The sequence below is a fragment of the Protobothrops mucrosquamatus genome, unplaced genomic scaffold (assembly GCF_001527695.2).
Source record: "Protobothrops mucrosquamatus isolate PMUCROS unplaced genomic scaffold, P.Mucros_1.0 scaffold1292, whole genome shotgun sequence".
Classification (NCBI taxonomy): domain Eukaryota; kingdom Metazoa; phylum Chordata; class Lepidosauria; order Squamata; family Viperidae; genus Protobothrops; species Protobothrops mucrosquamatus.
In genome coordinates, this window is record NW_015387495.1 from 348206 (window position 1) to 364402 (window position 16197).

The 16197-nt window shown below is 45.6% G+C and overlaps 1 protein-coding gene across 1 annotated transcript in view; it reads right to left on the reverse strand.

The window, feature by feature from the left end:
• The window catches only part of ENGASE (endo-beta-N-acetylglucosaminidase), a 16576-nt gene extending 2313 nt beyond the window's left edge, over positions 1 to 14263 (reverse strand). Inside the window, exons 1-12 of the mRNA XM_029285110.1 lie at positions 14200 to 14263; positions 13904 to 14105; positions 12643 to 12791; positions 11645 to 11802; positions 8635 to 8783; positions 6936 to 7101; positions 6555 to 6658; positions 6203 to 6311; positions 4931 to 5115; positions 732 to 883; positions 495 to 600; positions 72 to 186 (exon numbers count right to left, since the gene is read on the reverse strand). Of these exons, the coding sequence (XP_029140943.1) occupies positions 72 to 186; positions 495 to 600; positions 732 to 883; positions 4931 to 5115; positions 6203 to 6311; positions 6555 to 6658; positions 6936 to 7101; positions 8635 to 8783; positions 11645 to 11802; positions 12643 to 12791; positions 13904 to 14105; positions 14200 to 14263 (1659 nt within the window). The remainder of the gene's footprint in view (positions 1 to 71; positions 187 to 494; positions 601 to 731; positions 884 to 4930; positions 5116 to 6202; positions 6312 to 6554; positions 6659 to 6935; positions 7102 to 8634; positions 8784 to 11644; positions 11803 to 12642; positions 12792 to 13903; positions 14106 to 14199) is intronic.
• Positions 14264 to 16197: the final 1934 nt, after the last annotated feature.

Consider the following 16197-nt stretch of genomic DNA (forward strand, 5'->3'; position numbering starts at 1 on the left):
CGCTGTTTGGGTGTGTGTGTCAGACGGGGACAGAACAGGCAGTTCCCAATTGCTTTCCATGATTTCCTCACCCAGATCTTGCCCAGGCGGCATGTGAAGGGCATCTCCTCCCGTCCCGGTTGACGACGGGACACAGTGAGGGAGAGTTCATCCAGGAAGCAATTCCGAAGCTCCAATTCATAACATCTAGCAAAAGAGTAATGGGAAAGTGAGACACAGTGGCTGGCATGCTATTACTAAGTCCATCCTGACTGTCCACAATGCTTTCTATGGCCAGGCACTTAAGGCTAACCTTTTGATATTTCTTTCCATCATCCACATGCATAGTGCTGAATGGGTAAAGATGACAACAGGATCCTCTCTACAGGGGAGCATATGCTATAATGCCATAGAACAAGGGGAGAGCCTTGTGACAATAGCTGCTGCCACATATGAAACGATTTCATTGGAGAAAATGAGTAGAGACAACATTCTATCATTTAGGATTCACTCACCGATTTTGCCAGCCATGTTCCCCACGCTGCTCACATCCTCTGAGGAACCGGGTGAGGCCAGGAGGAGGCGTATGAAGCAGGGAGGGCGTATGTCGTGTTGGTTCTGCTGCGGAAGAAACATCCAACAGAGCAGAGGAAAGAGAAGTGAGCCAGCAAACCTGGGAATGACACCCGCTAGGCCACTTCAAGGACGCTGCAAGCATCCATGCAAGGAGTCCTCAAAACAAAAAGCCTTACCTGATAAAGTAGATGCCCCCCTGTCAGGGCGTGACCATGATTCTCGGGTGGTGAGCAATGGTGCCAGAGCCGTGGCTTGAAGGCGGTAATCGTGTTTAAAAATCAAGACCAGGAATAACCGCGAGGGTGCTGGCATCTGGAATGAGAATAGCCTGGTAACCCCCAAGCCCCAGACAGGGAGAGAGACAGAGAATACACCGTCACTGCCAACTCTGGGCCATGAAGCAGCACAGCACTATCTGAAAATGAAACGGTCTTGAAGGCCCAGACCAATGAGCTCTACCTCACCTGCCCACTTTGCACAAGGGAAAGGATAACACAATTGGCTCTGATGAGCAATGGAGGGAAGGGCCTTACAGTTGACCATACGATTTCTGAAGCAGAGAGCTGAAATTAAAAAGGCCTCTATAACTACCATGATGATTCTATAGGTAGCCTGGCTCCATGCCATCTAGGGCAGTGATGGCGAACCTTTTAGAGACCCAGTGCCCAGACTGCAACCCAAAACCCACTTATTTATCAACGGGTGCCGGGTGGGTGTGGCCACAGTGGTCATGGCAGACTGGGTGGGCGGGGCCAGGATGGCGGGGGCCAGTCCCTCATCATCTCTGGGGCACAGCACGCGTGCCCACAGAGAGGGCTCTGAGTGCCACCTCTGTCACGCGTGCCATAGGTTCGCCACCATTGATCTAGGGCTTTATAGGTCATAGCCAACACATTGAATATGCTTTGTAACAACCACACCAAACTGTTGGTTCACCCTTGGACATTATGCTCTTTTGAGACATAGTCACTTTATTTTGCCTATATAGAATCCTTGTTTAGTTTCACCCAGTACTTTCTGAAGTTTTAATTAAAACATCCTCATTTTTTTTAGTCCCTTAAAATACGCCCACCCCAATTTTTCACTGGACAGCTGCTCTTCATTCCCTTCCATTTCTCTCTGTCTCTGTCTCTCTCCCTTTCCCTCCACCAGGAGTTGTCTCTCTCTATGTCCTCCCCCACCAGATTACAGGAGTTTTTTTGGAAACTGCTGCTGTAGCTAAAGACCTAGGGGAAAATTGGAACTTTATTATATATGTTGATTGCAGCAAGATATATATGCAAAAAGGGAATGATACATCAATTCCCACTAATTAGGTGTAAGTAAAAAGTTGAGATTGTAATTCTGTTTATAGTTTACTAAGTTGGAACATCTTATTTTTTATTTGTTTCTCCTTTACCCCCTCCCCATTTTCCTATTATCTTTATTTCTGTTTGTATTTTATATAAACTTAATAAAAATGTATTAAAAGTTATGGAAACTGCTGTTGTTGCTGCTGTGTTTTATGAGGGTGTTAATCTACTCCTGGCCAGATCAAACACAACTATGCCAATTTCTCCACCAAATCAGAGTTTACATTCATGTTTATTTTTCTTGTTTTCGTTATTCATGTCAGCCCCACCTTCTATGATCAAATCTATCCTGGGATCCCCACAGAATGAGAACTAATCCAACTTTATCCTCTCTTCAGAGCAAGAACAGACTCTCAGCCTGAGGCATCCTGGACCAAAAAGTGCTTTGAGGGAGAAAGGGAATGAGACATTTTCCACAGAGAACACTCCAAATTCTCTGTTCAGCAGCCAGAAAAGAGACACTCCACAGAACACACCCTGGCCTTGTAAACTCAAGACAACACAAGAGACTCTTTCTCAACAGGTGGCCCGTAGGCTTGGCTAGGACCACGCATACAGCCAATTCAAGGGATTAAGGGCAGCCCAGACAACATCGCAAAAGAATGTTTCTCAATGGATTCTAAAAATGCACGAACAAAACAATGAGGAAATAATCTCTCTCCGGGGTTGCTCCATCTGCTTGTTCTTTGTGATCAGGGGCACTTCCAAAATTTGCAGGGTGAAGAGAAATCTACACAAACGTCTCCCAAACATCTGACCCTTCTAGGGTTTGTTTTAACTGGGATGCACACTAGCTCAGAACCAAAATGATATCTGAGATCCTAACAGAGACGCTTTTTGATTGCTTGATAAAAGAGAGGATGGGGCATTTTGTGACTGAGCAGGCAAAGCACCACTGGTTTATGTTTTTCATTCAGAAGGCCTGGAGAAACGTCTGCTCCAATGTTGTCTTTGTGCCTCCATACTTTGATGGGAACACAGTCGATAAGGAAAGTGGCTTCCTTTCCTCATTTCGAAACAACTGGTCCCATCACTTCCCCCCCCCCCCCTGCTGCCACCTTAGTTCGGATTACCAGGTTGCTGATGGGAGAGCCAGAGCTGCAGCATGGTGTACTTGAGGCAGCTCCACCAGTCAAAGGAATGTATCTGGCAGTGAGGAATCCAGGTAATGGGCCCCAGGGGAGCCCAGCTCTTCTATGATTGCCCGCTTCTTCCTTAAGCCTCAAAAAGGGTGAAAAATATGAATTCTTCGCCTTTTCTAGTTGTGGGAATACAGGTAGTCCTCGACTTACAACCTTTCACTCAGTGACCATCTGAAGTTGCATGGCACTGAAAAGGTGACTTATAACCATTTTTCACACTTATGACCACTGCAGCATCCCCCATGGTCACATGATCAAAATTCAGGTACGGGGCAACTGGCACGTATTTATGATGGTTGCACTTTCCCATAGTCATGTGATCACCATTTCTAACCTTCCAGCCGCCTTTCAACAAGCAAAGTCAATGGGGGAAGTCAGCTTTGCTTAGTGACCGCCTGATTCACTTAACAACTGCAGCGATTTGCTTAACTGTGGGGAAAAGGTCGTAAAATGGAGCAAAATTCAACAACTCTTGCTTAGTAATGAAAATTTGGGGCTCAGTTGTGACTGTTAAGTTGAGAAGCACCCTCTCCTGCTACCTGTGTAAGGTTCCTTTTGCTCTCAAAGAAACGGTGGGATCAGCAGCTCTAAGAAAGGCAGGCAGTCCTACCCTCGACTGCACTGGCATAGAATTTATCTTTGAGCAGCCATCAATCACGTTTGCCAACTTGAAGCAGACTTGGCTAGTTGGAAACAAAGAGAGAAGCCCGAAGACTTACATTGGGGAGCACAACTCCCTTCTTCTGTAATCTCAAGTAGGTGTGTGCGGATAAGCAGTGGCATGATAGAACACTGACAGGACCGTTAAACACTTTGATGACCTATGAGAGGTAATATTCTAAGGGACATACATCAAAAGCTGCTTCAGCAAGAGGCCATTTATAGTCAGGAGCCCCCTTGGTTATCATACTCGGCCCACATGGTTCGTTGCATTGCTGTCCTGAAAATGCTATACTTTGGGAAAAAAAGGACAAGGCGTCTCTGGTGGATTCTGCTTAGCTAGCATCCCTGAGGTCACCCTCTCCATCACTATCTCTAAGACTCAAAAGAAGAAGGCCAAAGTAAGGAGTCTTATTTAATGGTATAGGCCAGGGGTAGGCAACCTCGGCTCTTTTATGACTCATGGACTTCAACTCCCAGAATTCCTGAGTCAGCACAGCACAGCTGACTCAGGAATTCTGGGAGTTGAAGTCCATGAGTCATAAAAGAGCCGAGGTTGCCTACCCCTGGTGTAGGCTCACCCTGCCTTTTGCAGTCCTGCATACTTAGGCTTCAAATAGCACCTAGAGGAGATGCCTTTGAGTTTCCAGAGGAAATGATAGCAGACCTTTGGGGCTCTTGAGGGAAGGAGCACAGACAACATCTGGTGAGCATCTGGTCTTCCTCACAGGTGTTCGACAACATAAAGCCTTCTGGAATCACCGGTCATAATTTAATGCAGACACTCTGAGTCGGAAATGTTTCGTTTTTAGAGCCCAGAAAGAGGATGGCAGGCAAGGAGGTGCTGCCCTTGAACTTCCCTTTCTTCAGTAAGGGCCGTGCAGGTGGCATCTCTTCCACAAGCCACAATCATTGACTATTGGCTGACTTCAGGTTGCAGAAAATTGGTTTTTCATCCACCTTGGCCCTCCTCTGACAGAGACCTTTGCTTTTGAGTGGATCTCCCTATGCAGTTCTCACCACTCCACACTTGCATTGCTGAGATGGGATGACTCTTTTGTAGAGCTGCATCCCTGAGCTTAAGGGATCTTGTAGGAGGGGAAAGTGCCCAGAAAGAGAGAGAAGGACTTCTGAGACTGATCTTGTAATTCCAATTGGAGAGTATCAGGTTTGAGAAAGGTATAAATGTTACCTGGGATTTTGCCTCCCGTCAGCACTCACCTGGTTGTGACGTCCTCAGCCTTGGCTGGGATGGCCCCCTCCAGCAGCAAGGAGCTGCCTCCACACCAGGCTTCCTGCAGGCAGCACCGGGTCCGCACCCAGCCCCTGTCAGGCATTCTGTGGCTGGCATATATTGGCTGGATCTCTTGAGCACTTAGGTTGTACCACGGCTCCGTCCTTGTCTCCTGAGCAAAGAAAAGAGCCACTGCAGGCTGAGTTGGGACAGCTCGACTTACAAAGCACGTTGCCCACAGTAAGGACTGCTCTTGCACATCTAAGGGCCATTTGCACTGGGAGCCCCCAAACATTTTAGTAGCCTTTGAAGATGTGACTTTCAGTACAGGTGTCCTTTTTTCCTGCCCCAAAGCAGCACACCTTCAACACCAGCCACACACTTTCATTTTCTAATAAATAAGCCTCTTCTTTCCAAAAGTAATGAAAATACAAAGAGGTTCTCTCCAGATCAGCAAGCACTGACACCCATCATTTTCAAAGGGGTGGTGGTGGTGGTGGGGGAAATGGCTATTCTAAAGGCTGTCTCATTTTCTATTATAAGACACAGAAAGGCTGAAATCCTAGAGCAACTCTCATGGAGCTCAAGGAAAGCTGTTGGAAAATAAGGGAGAGTCCTAGAAAAAGATTGAAGACCAATAACTAGTCACAGAACCTCCTCTGCAGAAAGTCTCCTACAATCCTCTATGGCAGTGGTGGCGAACCTATGGCACGCGTGCCAGAGGTGGCACTCGGAGCCCTCTCTGTGGGCACGCGAGCCGTTGCCCCAGCCCTGCCTCCCCGCCCCCGCAACCCCCTCCTCACCAGCAGCCTGCCTGGAGGAAAGTCTCCTCCAGGCGCGGCCCACGAGGAGCAGCGCAGCCAAGCACATGGCAGCTGGGCCGCAGGGGCAAGACTCCGCCCTCGTGCCCCATCACGTGCAGATGATGCTAGGGGGTTCGGGTGGAGGGCGTGGCTGCCATGGTGCTGCAAAGCCACCTGGGCGATCTGTGGTGAGTGGCCCTGTGGGGGGGAGGAGCGGGGGGGCAGAGCGGTTTTTGGGCACTCGGTCTCTAAAAGGTTCGCCATCACTGCTCTATGGTATTTGAAAGACAGCGATGGCCTTAATCTCTGTATGAGACCACTAACTAGCCAGGCGATCGTGAAAGGTTAGCTCTGGCCCTGAGAGGATTAAGTCACAAGGAGAAGGACTGGCACTGCCCACTCATTCCCAGCTCCATTCATCCTCCCCAAAGTGTCCCTCTTTCCATGTGCTCCTACCTGTCCATGACTGAAGTGCCGATTACCCACACCCAGGTTGAAGCTGGTGCAAAAGGGGAGGGAGACGATGTGGTGAATAGATAGTAGTTGTGACAGCAGGGCCCAGAATCTACAAAGAGGAAAGAGGGTGTCACAGGAACAGTCTTTGCATAACCTCACAAGCCCAGAATCCACCACATCAAGAACCCAAGGTGGCAAAGAAGAGAGAAATGACTACATCTCCATCAGCCTGAAAGTTTTCTTCTGTTAGGCCTGCACAGCCCAGAGCCCCAAAGAGATGATCTGCTCATTGGGGGGGGGGGTTTCCTGAAGTCCATCCCTAGAAGGAAGTCCTTCCCCGCATAGGCCTTACTTATCCTCGTTGTTCAGGAAGTCTCTTGGGCCCAGGTGCTCGTATACCCAGCCAGGTGCGAAGAGGGCTACCGAAAGACCCTGCTCTCGAATCATCTGCAGTGACTGAAGAAACACAAGGAATACAAGAATCACCATTTTTCTACTGTGGGGATTTAGAGCATGGCTGGTTCGGGGCTTCTAGGAAAATAGTTCCCTTCCCCAAGGACAAATATTTTGGCAGCTGTCCTAAAAGGGTCATTTATGCCAAACATGACAGGCTTTTGCTTCTTGGTGGCCCTCAGAGAGAACCAGAATAAATACTGCAGAGTGATCTGTTGCGCCTGGCATGGCCAATGCCTGCAAGGCAGACTCCTGTTGTTCAGGGTGCCCGCCAGCCTACCTTCTTGGTATCAAAGCCGCTGCCCACAACATCGCCTCGTCCAAACACATCAACCCCCACATAGACGTCAGTCTGCCGGCTACTGGCTGCCTCTCTAGTTCGCAGCAGATGTTCCTCTCTCCAGTTGTAATTGGTGAAGAAGCCATCACAAACATCAAAATAAACTCTGCAAATGCACAAGCAAGGGAGGCAAATTAGAGCCAGTCTTGCCAACTAAGGCATAGAGCAGCGGTTCTCAACCTATGGGTCACGACCCCATTTGGGGTTGATCAACCATTTCACGGGGGTCGCCAAGCAAGGCTGTCCGCCATTTTTTCCCCTTTTCTGGCGGGTGCCTTACCTCCCTTGAGCTGGGCCAGCTGGTGGTCGGCCTGCTCCGTCTCTGCCGCTTGTCTGCCGCTTGCCAGCTACGTCTCGGCCGGCGCAGGGGGCGGAACCACGCATGCGCGGCGCTCCCAGGCAGGGAAAGTCCTCGATTTACGACTGGTTGGGTAGTCCTCGACTTACGACCTGTTTAGTCCTCGACTTACGACCGGTTTAGTCCTCGACTTACGACCGGTTGGGAATCGCGGCATTAAAAAGGTTGAGAACCACTGGCATAGAGCCATTTAGGGGTCTCCAGGAAAACTCCCCATGTCTTTTCATTTATTATGCCCAGAAAGCTCCAGCACAATTTTCTCTATCCTGAACTTTCCAGATTTGTCTACAAATCCAACTTGAATAGCCACTTGCTATGATTTCCAATACAAACCAATCTGGACAGCATCAGACTGGGAATATATTTTCCACCTTCATGATTTTTGTAGCCCAAATCTGCGAATTTCTTTACTGAAGCAACGATGGCCAAGGCCAACCCCCCCCCCCAAAAAAAAACCAACCGACTGGCTAATTCCATGGTGCTTTGTTCATTCCCAAATGAATATGAGTGCCCCTTTCACCGCCCCCCCCTGCTCCCCACCCACCTCTCCCAGGATTTGGGAGGGCACACCATCATGCATTAAGCCCCAATGATTAGAACAAGTCCCCTATGACTTTCACCAGTTTTTTGAGTCCTTACTAAGCACAGGACCTAATTTATAGGGCTTGCACATTTAGGGTTTTTGCATTGACATTCATATTTTGGCCTTCTTTTAAAGAACAAAATTAATCTCCTCCTCCATTTTCAGAACAGCCTTTCCAACTTGTTTGGTTAGAAGGTAGATATTTGCCCAAAGCAGTTTCATGTTAGCAATCCACTTACTGCCTCTTGTAAGTGCCACCACATTCCATGTGGTGCGATTATTGACTTTACGACTATGCCACCACCATTGCGTGACCAGTATTTCAAGAAGATGCTATATAACAGTGGTGGCGAACCTATGGCACGCGTGCCAGAGGCGGCACTCAGAGCCCTCTCTGTGGGCACGCATGCCGTGCCCCGGAGATAGCGAGGGACTGGCCCCCACCATGGCCCCGCCCACCCAGTCTGCCATGACCACTGCGGCCACACCCACCCGGCACCCGGTGATAAATAAGTGGGTTTTGGGTTGCGGTTTGGGCACTGGGTCTCTAAAAGGTTCACCATCACTGCTATATAAGGATGGAAGTTCAGTAGGGCTGCACAAAGTACTTTTAACTTGGATGCCCTGCTCGCCTTCCTCTTCTCGGCTTTTTGGAGAGAAAGAGAGAGATCGGAAAGGAAGTTTAATACAGGACTCACTTGTTTTGTTCATTGAGCTCGTTCTGCCACTTGAGTTCTCCACTCTTCAGGACACTGTCATACCACAACACTTGTCCTCCAGGTACCAGTCTGTGCACCTCGGCTGTCAGTTGTTGTAAGAAATGGGGCATCTTCTGAGCTGCCGAAACCTGCCAGGAAAGTTAAAACACAGTCACTCTGCTTTGCAAACATCGATCAATCATATCCTGCAGTTTTCAAACTGTGGATTGCAACAAAACCCCATTACCTTCCTACAGAAAACTATGTCCATCGTTTGTAGGAGTTTTTCTTAAACTTTTAAAGTCCATGGAATATCAGACAATCTATACAATTTTAATGGGGAACATTTATGACTGTTTCTAAAAAAAAAGAAAAGAAAAGGGAGTATTGAAATAAAGCATAGTTTATGACCTTGCATCCAACAACATTATTTCATCAATACATGGCAAGAGATTTATTCAAGTCTTAAAAAATGACAGAACGTTCAGTCTGCTTTAATATTTCTTTTTAATTATAGCGAATGCTGAAAATCAGTTTTAAGCGACTTTTCACATAAAATATCTTTGGGAGGATGGAACTACCCTCCAAAAGTTTTCTAGTAATGAATATTCAGATTTCTGTGTGACTGAAAGATATCTACCCCCTTCTCTTTATTTAAAGTAGGGAAGGGACATGGCTAAGGAAATAGAATGGATCCTAAATTTATATATTTATATTTATATTTGGATGAGAATCATGGAGTCAGATTTTCAAATTGTTTGGAGAACATTAATGTATTCCGGAAAATAGTTTAAGAAGCAGTGCTACACAGAATACATGAATATGTAAAATGCATTCCATTCCATTCACCATGGAGGTTTGTTTTGATCCAAACCATCTCCATTAAAGGAAAAGATTTGAGGAAAAGACTTCTCATGAATGAGGCGAAAGGAATTTTCCTGGATTGCGTAAGAAGGTGTCTATGGTCAGTAGACTTTTTTAAAAAGAAAATTAATGAAAATTGAAGGGAACAATTGTCAACTGATGCCTGAAAAAAGGCAAATAATACTCCTAAAGCAGGGGTGTCAAACTGCCGCCCATAGGCCGGTTTCATCATACTGAAGCCGCGCCCACCCCATTGCTGACAATGCAAGAGTCGTGATACATCACGACATGTCAAGTGACGTGGCGAGTTTGACACCCGTGCCCTAAAGCAAGCTGGAGAGGTGTTCTCATTACTTCATGGGTGGAAAAAATATATATCTCAGATTTAAAGAAGCATCTCTAGAGATTTGATCTAAATGAGGAATGCATAGCTCCTCACAATCACCACACACACAGGACTTGTTTGTTTGGTACCTTTAAAACACTTTTAAAATTTGCCACCAAAATGCCATTTTTAATTACACAGGATAAGAAAATTCTTGAATTTATGGGGAGTAAACATATTAATCAAATGTAATTATATTGACATTTAATTAAATCTCAACATAATCAAACCAAGTTTTGGACTTGGCCCCTTCATCTTCTTTGTTCTGACTATCTCTGCTTTTGAGAAAAAGAATATCAATGGCCAAATATCTCCTTCCCCCTTTCTAAATATGGATCCTCTGATTTAAATTCAGAAACTTCTCTTGTGATTTTATCAAAACTTTGCTTCAGCAAAGCAGCAAATAATGAAGCAGCATCTTGCCTGTTGATACACTGTTCCCTTTCTGGGATGTCCATGGGAAGGGGGTATCAAGAAATTCAAAATGGCGACCACACCTATGTGATTGATGTTTGCTCACTTCAATCATTTAGTCATAGTTGGCATCTAAAGTTTTTTAACCACCCTCTGAAAACAAGCCTGACTTCTTTAGTCTGACAGATGGACAGCCACACAACTTCATTCCACACTCTTGTCCGCCCACAAGACTTCCAGTCTGGAGGAATTTCCTTCCACTTCTTTACATCTTTCCTCTTGATTATCATTTTTCCTGAACCCAATATTATCTGCCTTGCTGTCCTCAATATTGCTCTACTTGTGAGTATCAGTTTTGGTTTCTAGTAGGATGTCTTTCCCTCTGGAACACCTAATCCCCCCTCCCCAAGATTCAGTGACCCCCAACCTTGCTGGCCTTCAATTAGGCTTCAAAGACTGGCTTTGCCCCAGACAACCCACTGGGTCAAGCCAGTGGATAAGCCCATCTGAAATGGTTTTGAGCTGAATGATTGTGAATTGGCCTCAACTGTATCAGGTCAATTTTATTTTTTTGTTGTTGCTACAAGTTGGAGGACAAATTGGTTGCTCCCCTTTATCTCTTGCAGACATCAGGATCTTTAAAGAATCACGGCTGGAACTGACAAAAGAATGTATCTACTCTATACAAAATGTATCTATGGTTGTTTTAATACACACATTATGCCCATAGGAACGCAGATCCTATACGTTTCAGGAACAGCTGTGAGGCTCCATCCTGGCTTAGGCCTAGCATAGATCTAGGTCAGGGGTGTCAAACTCAATTTCATTGAGGGCCGCATCAGCATTGCGGTTGCCCTCGGGGGCCGGGTGGGTGTGGCCAGAGTGGGTGGGCATGGCCAGTTCTACATCGTTCACGTCAAGGGTGCCTGTGGGGGCCTGGGCAGGAGTGGGACAGGTCTGAGGGTCTCTGGCAGAAGGGAGTGGGACCAGGGCAAGTGCCAAAGCATGGTCCATTTCTTCATTCCTCACAAAGGGTGACACCTCCCCAGCATGCACCCAGAGGGCGGGGCCGACACAGCAGGGGCTGGTTCCTCGCTGTTTCCAGACGGCCTTGTGGAGCTAAGACTGAATGCGTTTCAGCATAGATGGCCACCACAAAATTGTACATTGGCTCCCGGCCAGCCTGGGCTAGGGTCAAGGCAGAGGGGGCCGTTCCCTCACTGTTTCCAGGATGGCTTCGTGGGCCACATGAAACCACTTCGCGGGCCGCATCCGGCCCCCGGGCCTTGTGTTTGACATGTCTGATCTAGGTGTATAGGGAAAGGACAACCAGGAACCGTGACTTACATGCAAAGAGTTTTCAATGTTGACCAACCAGCCATCAAAACGATAAAATTCTGCGATTGCAGCCAGCTGCTTAGCCACTGCAAGGTAGGCTTCCTCCTCGCCTGCCAGAAACGATTCGCACATCTTCTCCCCCTCTATCCACTCTGTGATGAACGTTCCTGCAAGCAGGAGAGGCAACACAGGAGACATTGACTCTTTTAGCTTTTGTCTGCTTCAAAATCTCTCTGACCAGGCCAGCAGGAAGTTAGCACTGATCCTAAAGAAGGAATATCAATCAAGCAGGTTAAAGAAGAAAATAAGAGAACCAGATCCAGTATTTTGCTTCCCAATTAAATGCTTCTGGGAAATCCACAGAACATAAAACTGACACCAAGCTAAATGTCAGAAAAGTCAGAAATAGTCTTTGCCATTAAGCAAAGCCAAAAAAGAGGGATGGTATCGGAGGCATTAAGGAGCCATACCACAATTCCTGGGATTGCAAACTATTCCCTACGGAGAGTAATCCAGTTTGCTTTTATTATTTTTTTAAATTGCATAAATAATAATTATAGATACAAAATGGGAGCTTTTTTCGCCTGGGAGTTCAAGTTATCTCCTCTCGTTTTATCCCAGTAACTCTCAGATTGGGTTTGATAGAATAACAGGTCTTGAGACACCCGGTGAGTTTCTGTGGCTGAAGATGGGCTTGAATTCAGGACTAACCAGACCTAACCCAGGACTTTGACCAGGGCCAATGACAGTTCCTATGTTTTGCAGGAACTTCCAGAAAGAGGAAAGAGTAATAGGAATACAATCATCCAGCAACAGATAACAGCACAATGCCAAGTACACAATGAATGGCAGGAGAGTGATTCTATTGTTCCAGAACAGAGCCCTCCATCTCAGAAGGAAGGACAGGGAAGGATTCCAGAACATCAGCACTTCCTTACTGCATGCGCCAAATATGTCATTTTCAGAGGAGGGCTCCACTCGGGCCATTCACCCTCTCTTAAACCTACCTAGCATGAGGACGCCGTTGCGGTGAGCAGCGTTAGTCCACACCACTGGGGGGATGGTGACCAAGTGATGACTGAAGTAAACAAAAATGTCAATGTAGCACCAGTGGTAAAACACGTAAGGGTCACGTACCTTTGCGCCTTGGATGAACCTGCAGAGGCAATGGGGGCGGGGGGGGGGGGGAAAAGAGAGAGAAAAACTTAGCAAAAGTCCAAAGGGATGCAATGCATTCAGCTTTACACCCCCATAGGCCAAACTTACTCTGAGTATTTTATCAGTCTGTTCAGGCTACTCAAACCAGCCAAAGCTGTTTATCATTTATTTTACTCCACCTGAAGCAAGGGGGAGGGCTAGCTCTCATGCTCCCTTAGGAGATTTTAGATTAACAACTGGATTTCCCCTGATAATTGCAGAAGCCAAATTTAATTCCCTGTTCCCTTTTAAAGCAAGCATTCCAAAGCCAATTTCAAGAAGTACAGGAAGCCAATAAAACAGGAGATTGTTTTGAATGACACATAATGCAGCTAACGAAACTGCTTGGGGACCGGATCCCTTGAGTGGAGCACAGATGCCAGAAAGCAGACTGGGGAGGGGAGGGGAGGGGAGGGGAGGGAGGGCAAAACTCTTGAATCATTTTATCACCTCACTGTACTTTTCACCATAGATCACTCCAGACTGGAGAACCCCACAAACACCTCTACAAAGTTACAGCCCTGGGGCGGGGGGTGTTTCACGGATTTTTTTTTTTAAATACAAAAACTACTTGCTATTTACCTCAGCCATCCCCACAATTGCCTTGCAGATGTATGGAGTTCAGCACCTGGAATTCCTAGGCCAACATGACATACCTGAACATTCTTGGAATTGAAATTGAGGATGTGCATAGGAAGATGTCAGGTTGGGAAAGACTAACCGACATCACCACTGATGTCACACATAGTTTGGTTTTAAAAAATGTCATCTGGGAAGCCTTTATTTAAACCTCTACCTGAACACTCCTCCTCCACATTCCATTTTCAATATGAAAGTATAATATTCTGTGGGACCATTGTATCAATTATAAGACTATACTGTTTATAAGACTATAAGATTATATGAAATGCTTTGATGAATCTTGGTTTGAATGCTTCATCTGGCCACCCCAACTAACCAGGAATCCCTGGCAGGTGACATATGAAATCCTATCCAGGATAGCCAGGAGGTACGGAATGGTCCCAGCAACTTTAGCAGAGAATCAGTTACAAAGCCTGCTTTGTTCTCCACCTGTCTTCAAGATAGCCTCCCCTCATGTCATGGCAGACCAGTGTACGGGGCCGGTGGCTGTCAAGAGGGGGCTGGCGTTTAGCCAATGGTTCAGTAGACACATTGAAAGCATCATCCTTGGTGGGTTTCCAAGCAAGCAGCTCTTCCAATCCAGAGAGGTAGAAGCTGATTGGTTCAGTGGTTTGCCTGTCATATTGCCTGGCTGGAAAGAGAAGGTCAGAGGTTATGGCTTCAGGCAGAGAAGTATTCTGGTTCCCTGGGAATGAGAATGCAAGCCACCCAACAGCAAATCGTACCAGGGAGTGGATCAGGAGCAAAATTGACCACTCTGTGGAGAACAGAAGATCTTCGGCTTTCCATATCCTGTTGCAAACTGAAAAAAGGGGGAAAAATCAGAAAGATCATAGAAATATAGAACTGGAAATAATCTCAGAGGTCATCTATTCCAGCTCCCTGCTTAAGACAGACACCTCTCCATCTTTCGGTTTGAAGACTTCATTTAGAAGTCTGGATGTTCATTAGAGGAATATCATACCACTGGCAGCCTCTTCCATTGGCTGACACTCTTAACAAAAGGAATACCTAATCTGAATTTACTTCCGTGAAGTTTCAACACATTGGTTCTGATCCTGCCCTCTAGGCCAACAGCAAACAGGCCATCTTCCTCCTTTCTATGACAAATTTTGATTATCTAAAGACTTGTCATGATGCTCTTTGTCTTAGCTTCTGTGGACTAAGTTCCTTCAATCAGCGTTCATTGGACTTTGTTTCCAGTTTCCTCTCTAATTTAGCAATTCTCCTCTAAAACTGGTCCAATTCCTCTATGCCTTTTTTGGATTGTGGTACCCAAAACTAGACACATTTCAAATGGGGCCTGACTAAGGCAGAGTAGAGATTACTTCTTGAGAATTGGATGCTCTGTTCCCATTAATACATCCCAAAAGAGCAATTTGTCTTTCAAAAGTTCCCTTCCTCGCCCCACAATTATTCTTCATACTACGGGAAGACAACTTTATTACATAAATGGCCATATTTATTTCTATGCATTCAATACATTGCGTCCAGACACATTCAATAATATGTGCCTGGGTGCAAACAAAATAGTACAGAATTATTAAACAGAAAAACATGGACAAACCCCCTTACTAGTTAAAAAACTATTTCTCTCAATTCAGAGATATAGAGATAGCCTGTATGAACAAATATTTGACTGTCACTGAGAAGACACCAAACAAGGCAACTTTCTTGGTGAAGAACTTGATGAACAAAGTATTTCCAGTAAAATGCTATAAAAAAGACTGAGTGTCTGCCCAGTGATATTCTTATCTGAAGGATTTAAATGAACAGGAACATATTTTCTGCAGAGATTTAGATTCTGAAAAGACTGCAATAGAATTTGGCCTACTAGAGAGACCAATTATAAACGGAGTTCAGTTCTTTAGCAATGTGATCCTGATGTAGGCAAAGATTTTTCCAATGAACTCAGGGCCTTATTTGCACCTCCAATCTCTAATCAGGGTCATGTCCCTGCTTGGACATAGCCGTGGCACAATCATTCTTGGCTAGAGGAATGAAGAAAACATCATGGACCTTCCACAAGGTCACCAGGATTCAAGTTCAACCTGAAGAAAACTATGCCACTTTAAAAATATCAACAAGCTGAACTGTGAGCATTATTTACATAGCTTGCTGTATAAACGCATCAAGCAATCTACAAAGTAGCATCAGCAAAAACAATTAATATATTTTTACCAGAAAGCAACAAGGGTGTGGTAGCTTTGTGGTCACCATTTCAAACTCAACTGGATGAAGACTTTAAGTTTTTTTTATGTAAATAACAAGTGGAAGGAAAGAGTACCACTCATTAGCACTCAACCAGATTGGCACAATAGCACTTATACTGTAGCTGTGTGGCCTTTTCTGCTTTGGTGTAAGGCTGAAATAGCGTAACAGCAAAATGATGGGAAGGAGAGAAATTCTAAAGAAAAGTAATCTCTCCCATGAAATGATTCCATGCCTTATCTTGGTTCTGATTCTTCCTTACTTTATTAAACTTGTGTTATAGCAGTTAATTAAATAGTATAAGTGAACATTAATACAAATATTAAATTATATATAAATATTAAATCATGTACTGATAAAGAATACTTGTAGCTCAGTGTTGAAATGAGGTGTCCTTGGTGCTCTCTGAGCTTGGTTTTTTTCTTGCAGACATTTCAATGCTGATGAAGCTTCCTAGTTTGGGTAATGAAACGGCTGTAAGAAACAATCAAGCTGAGAGAGTACCATGGACC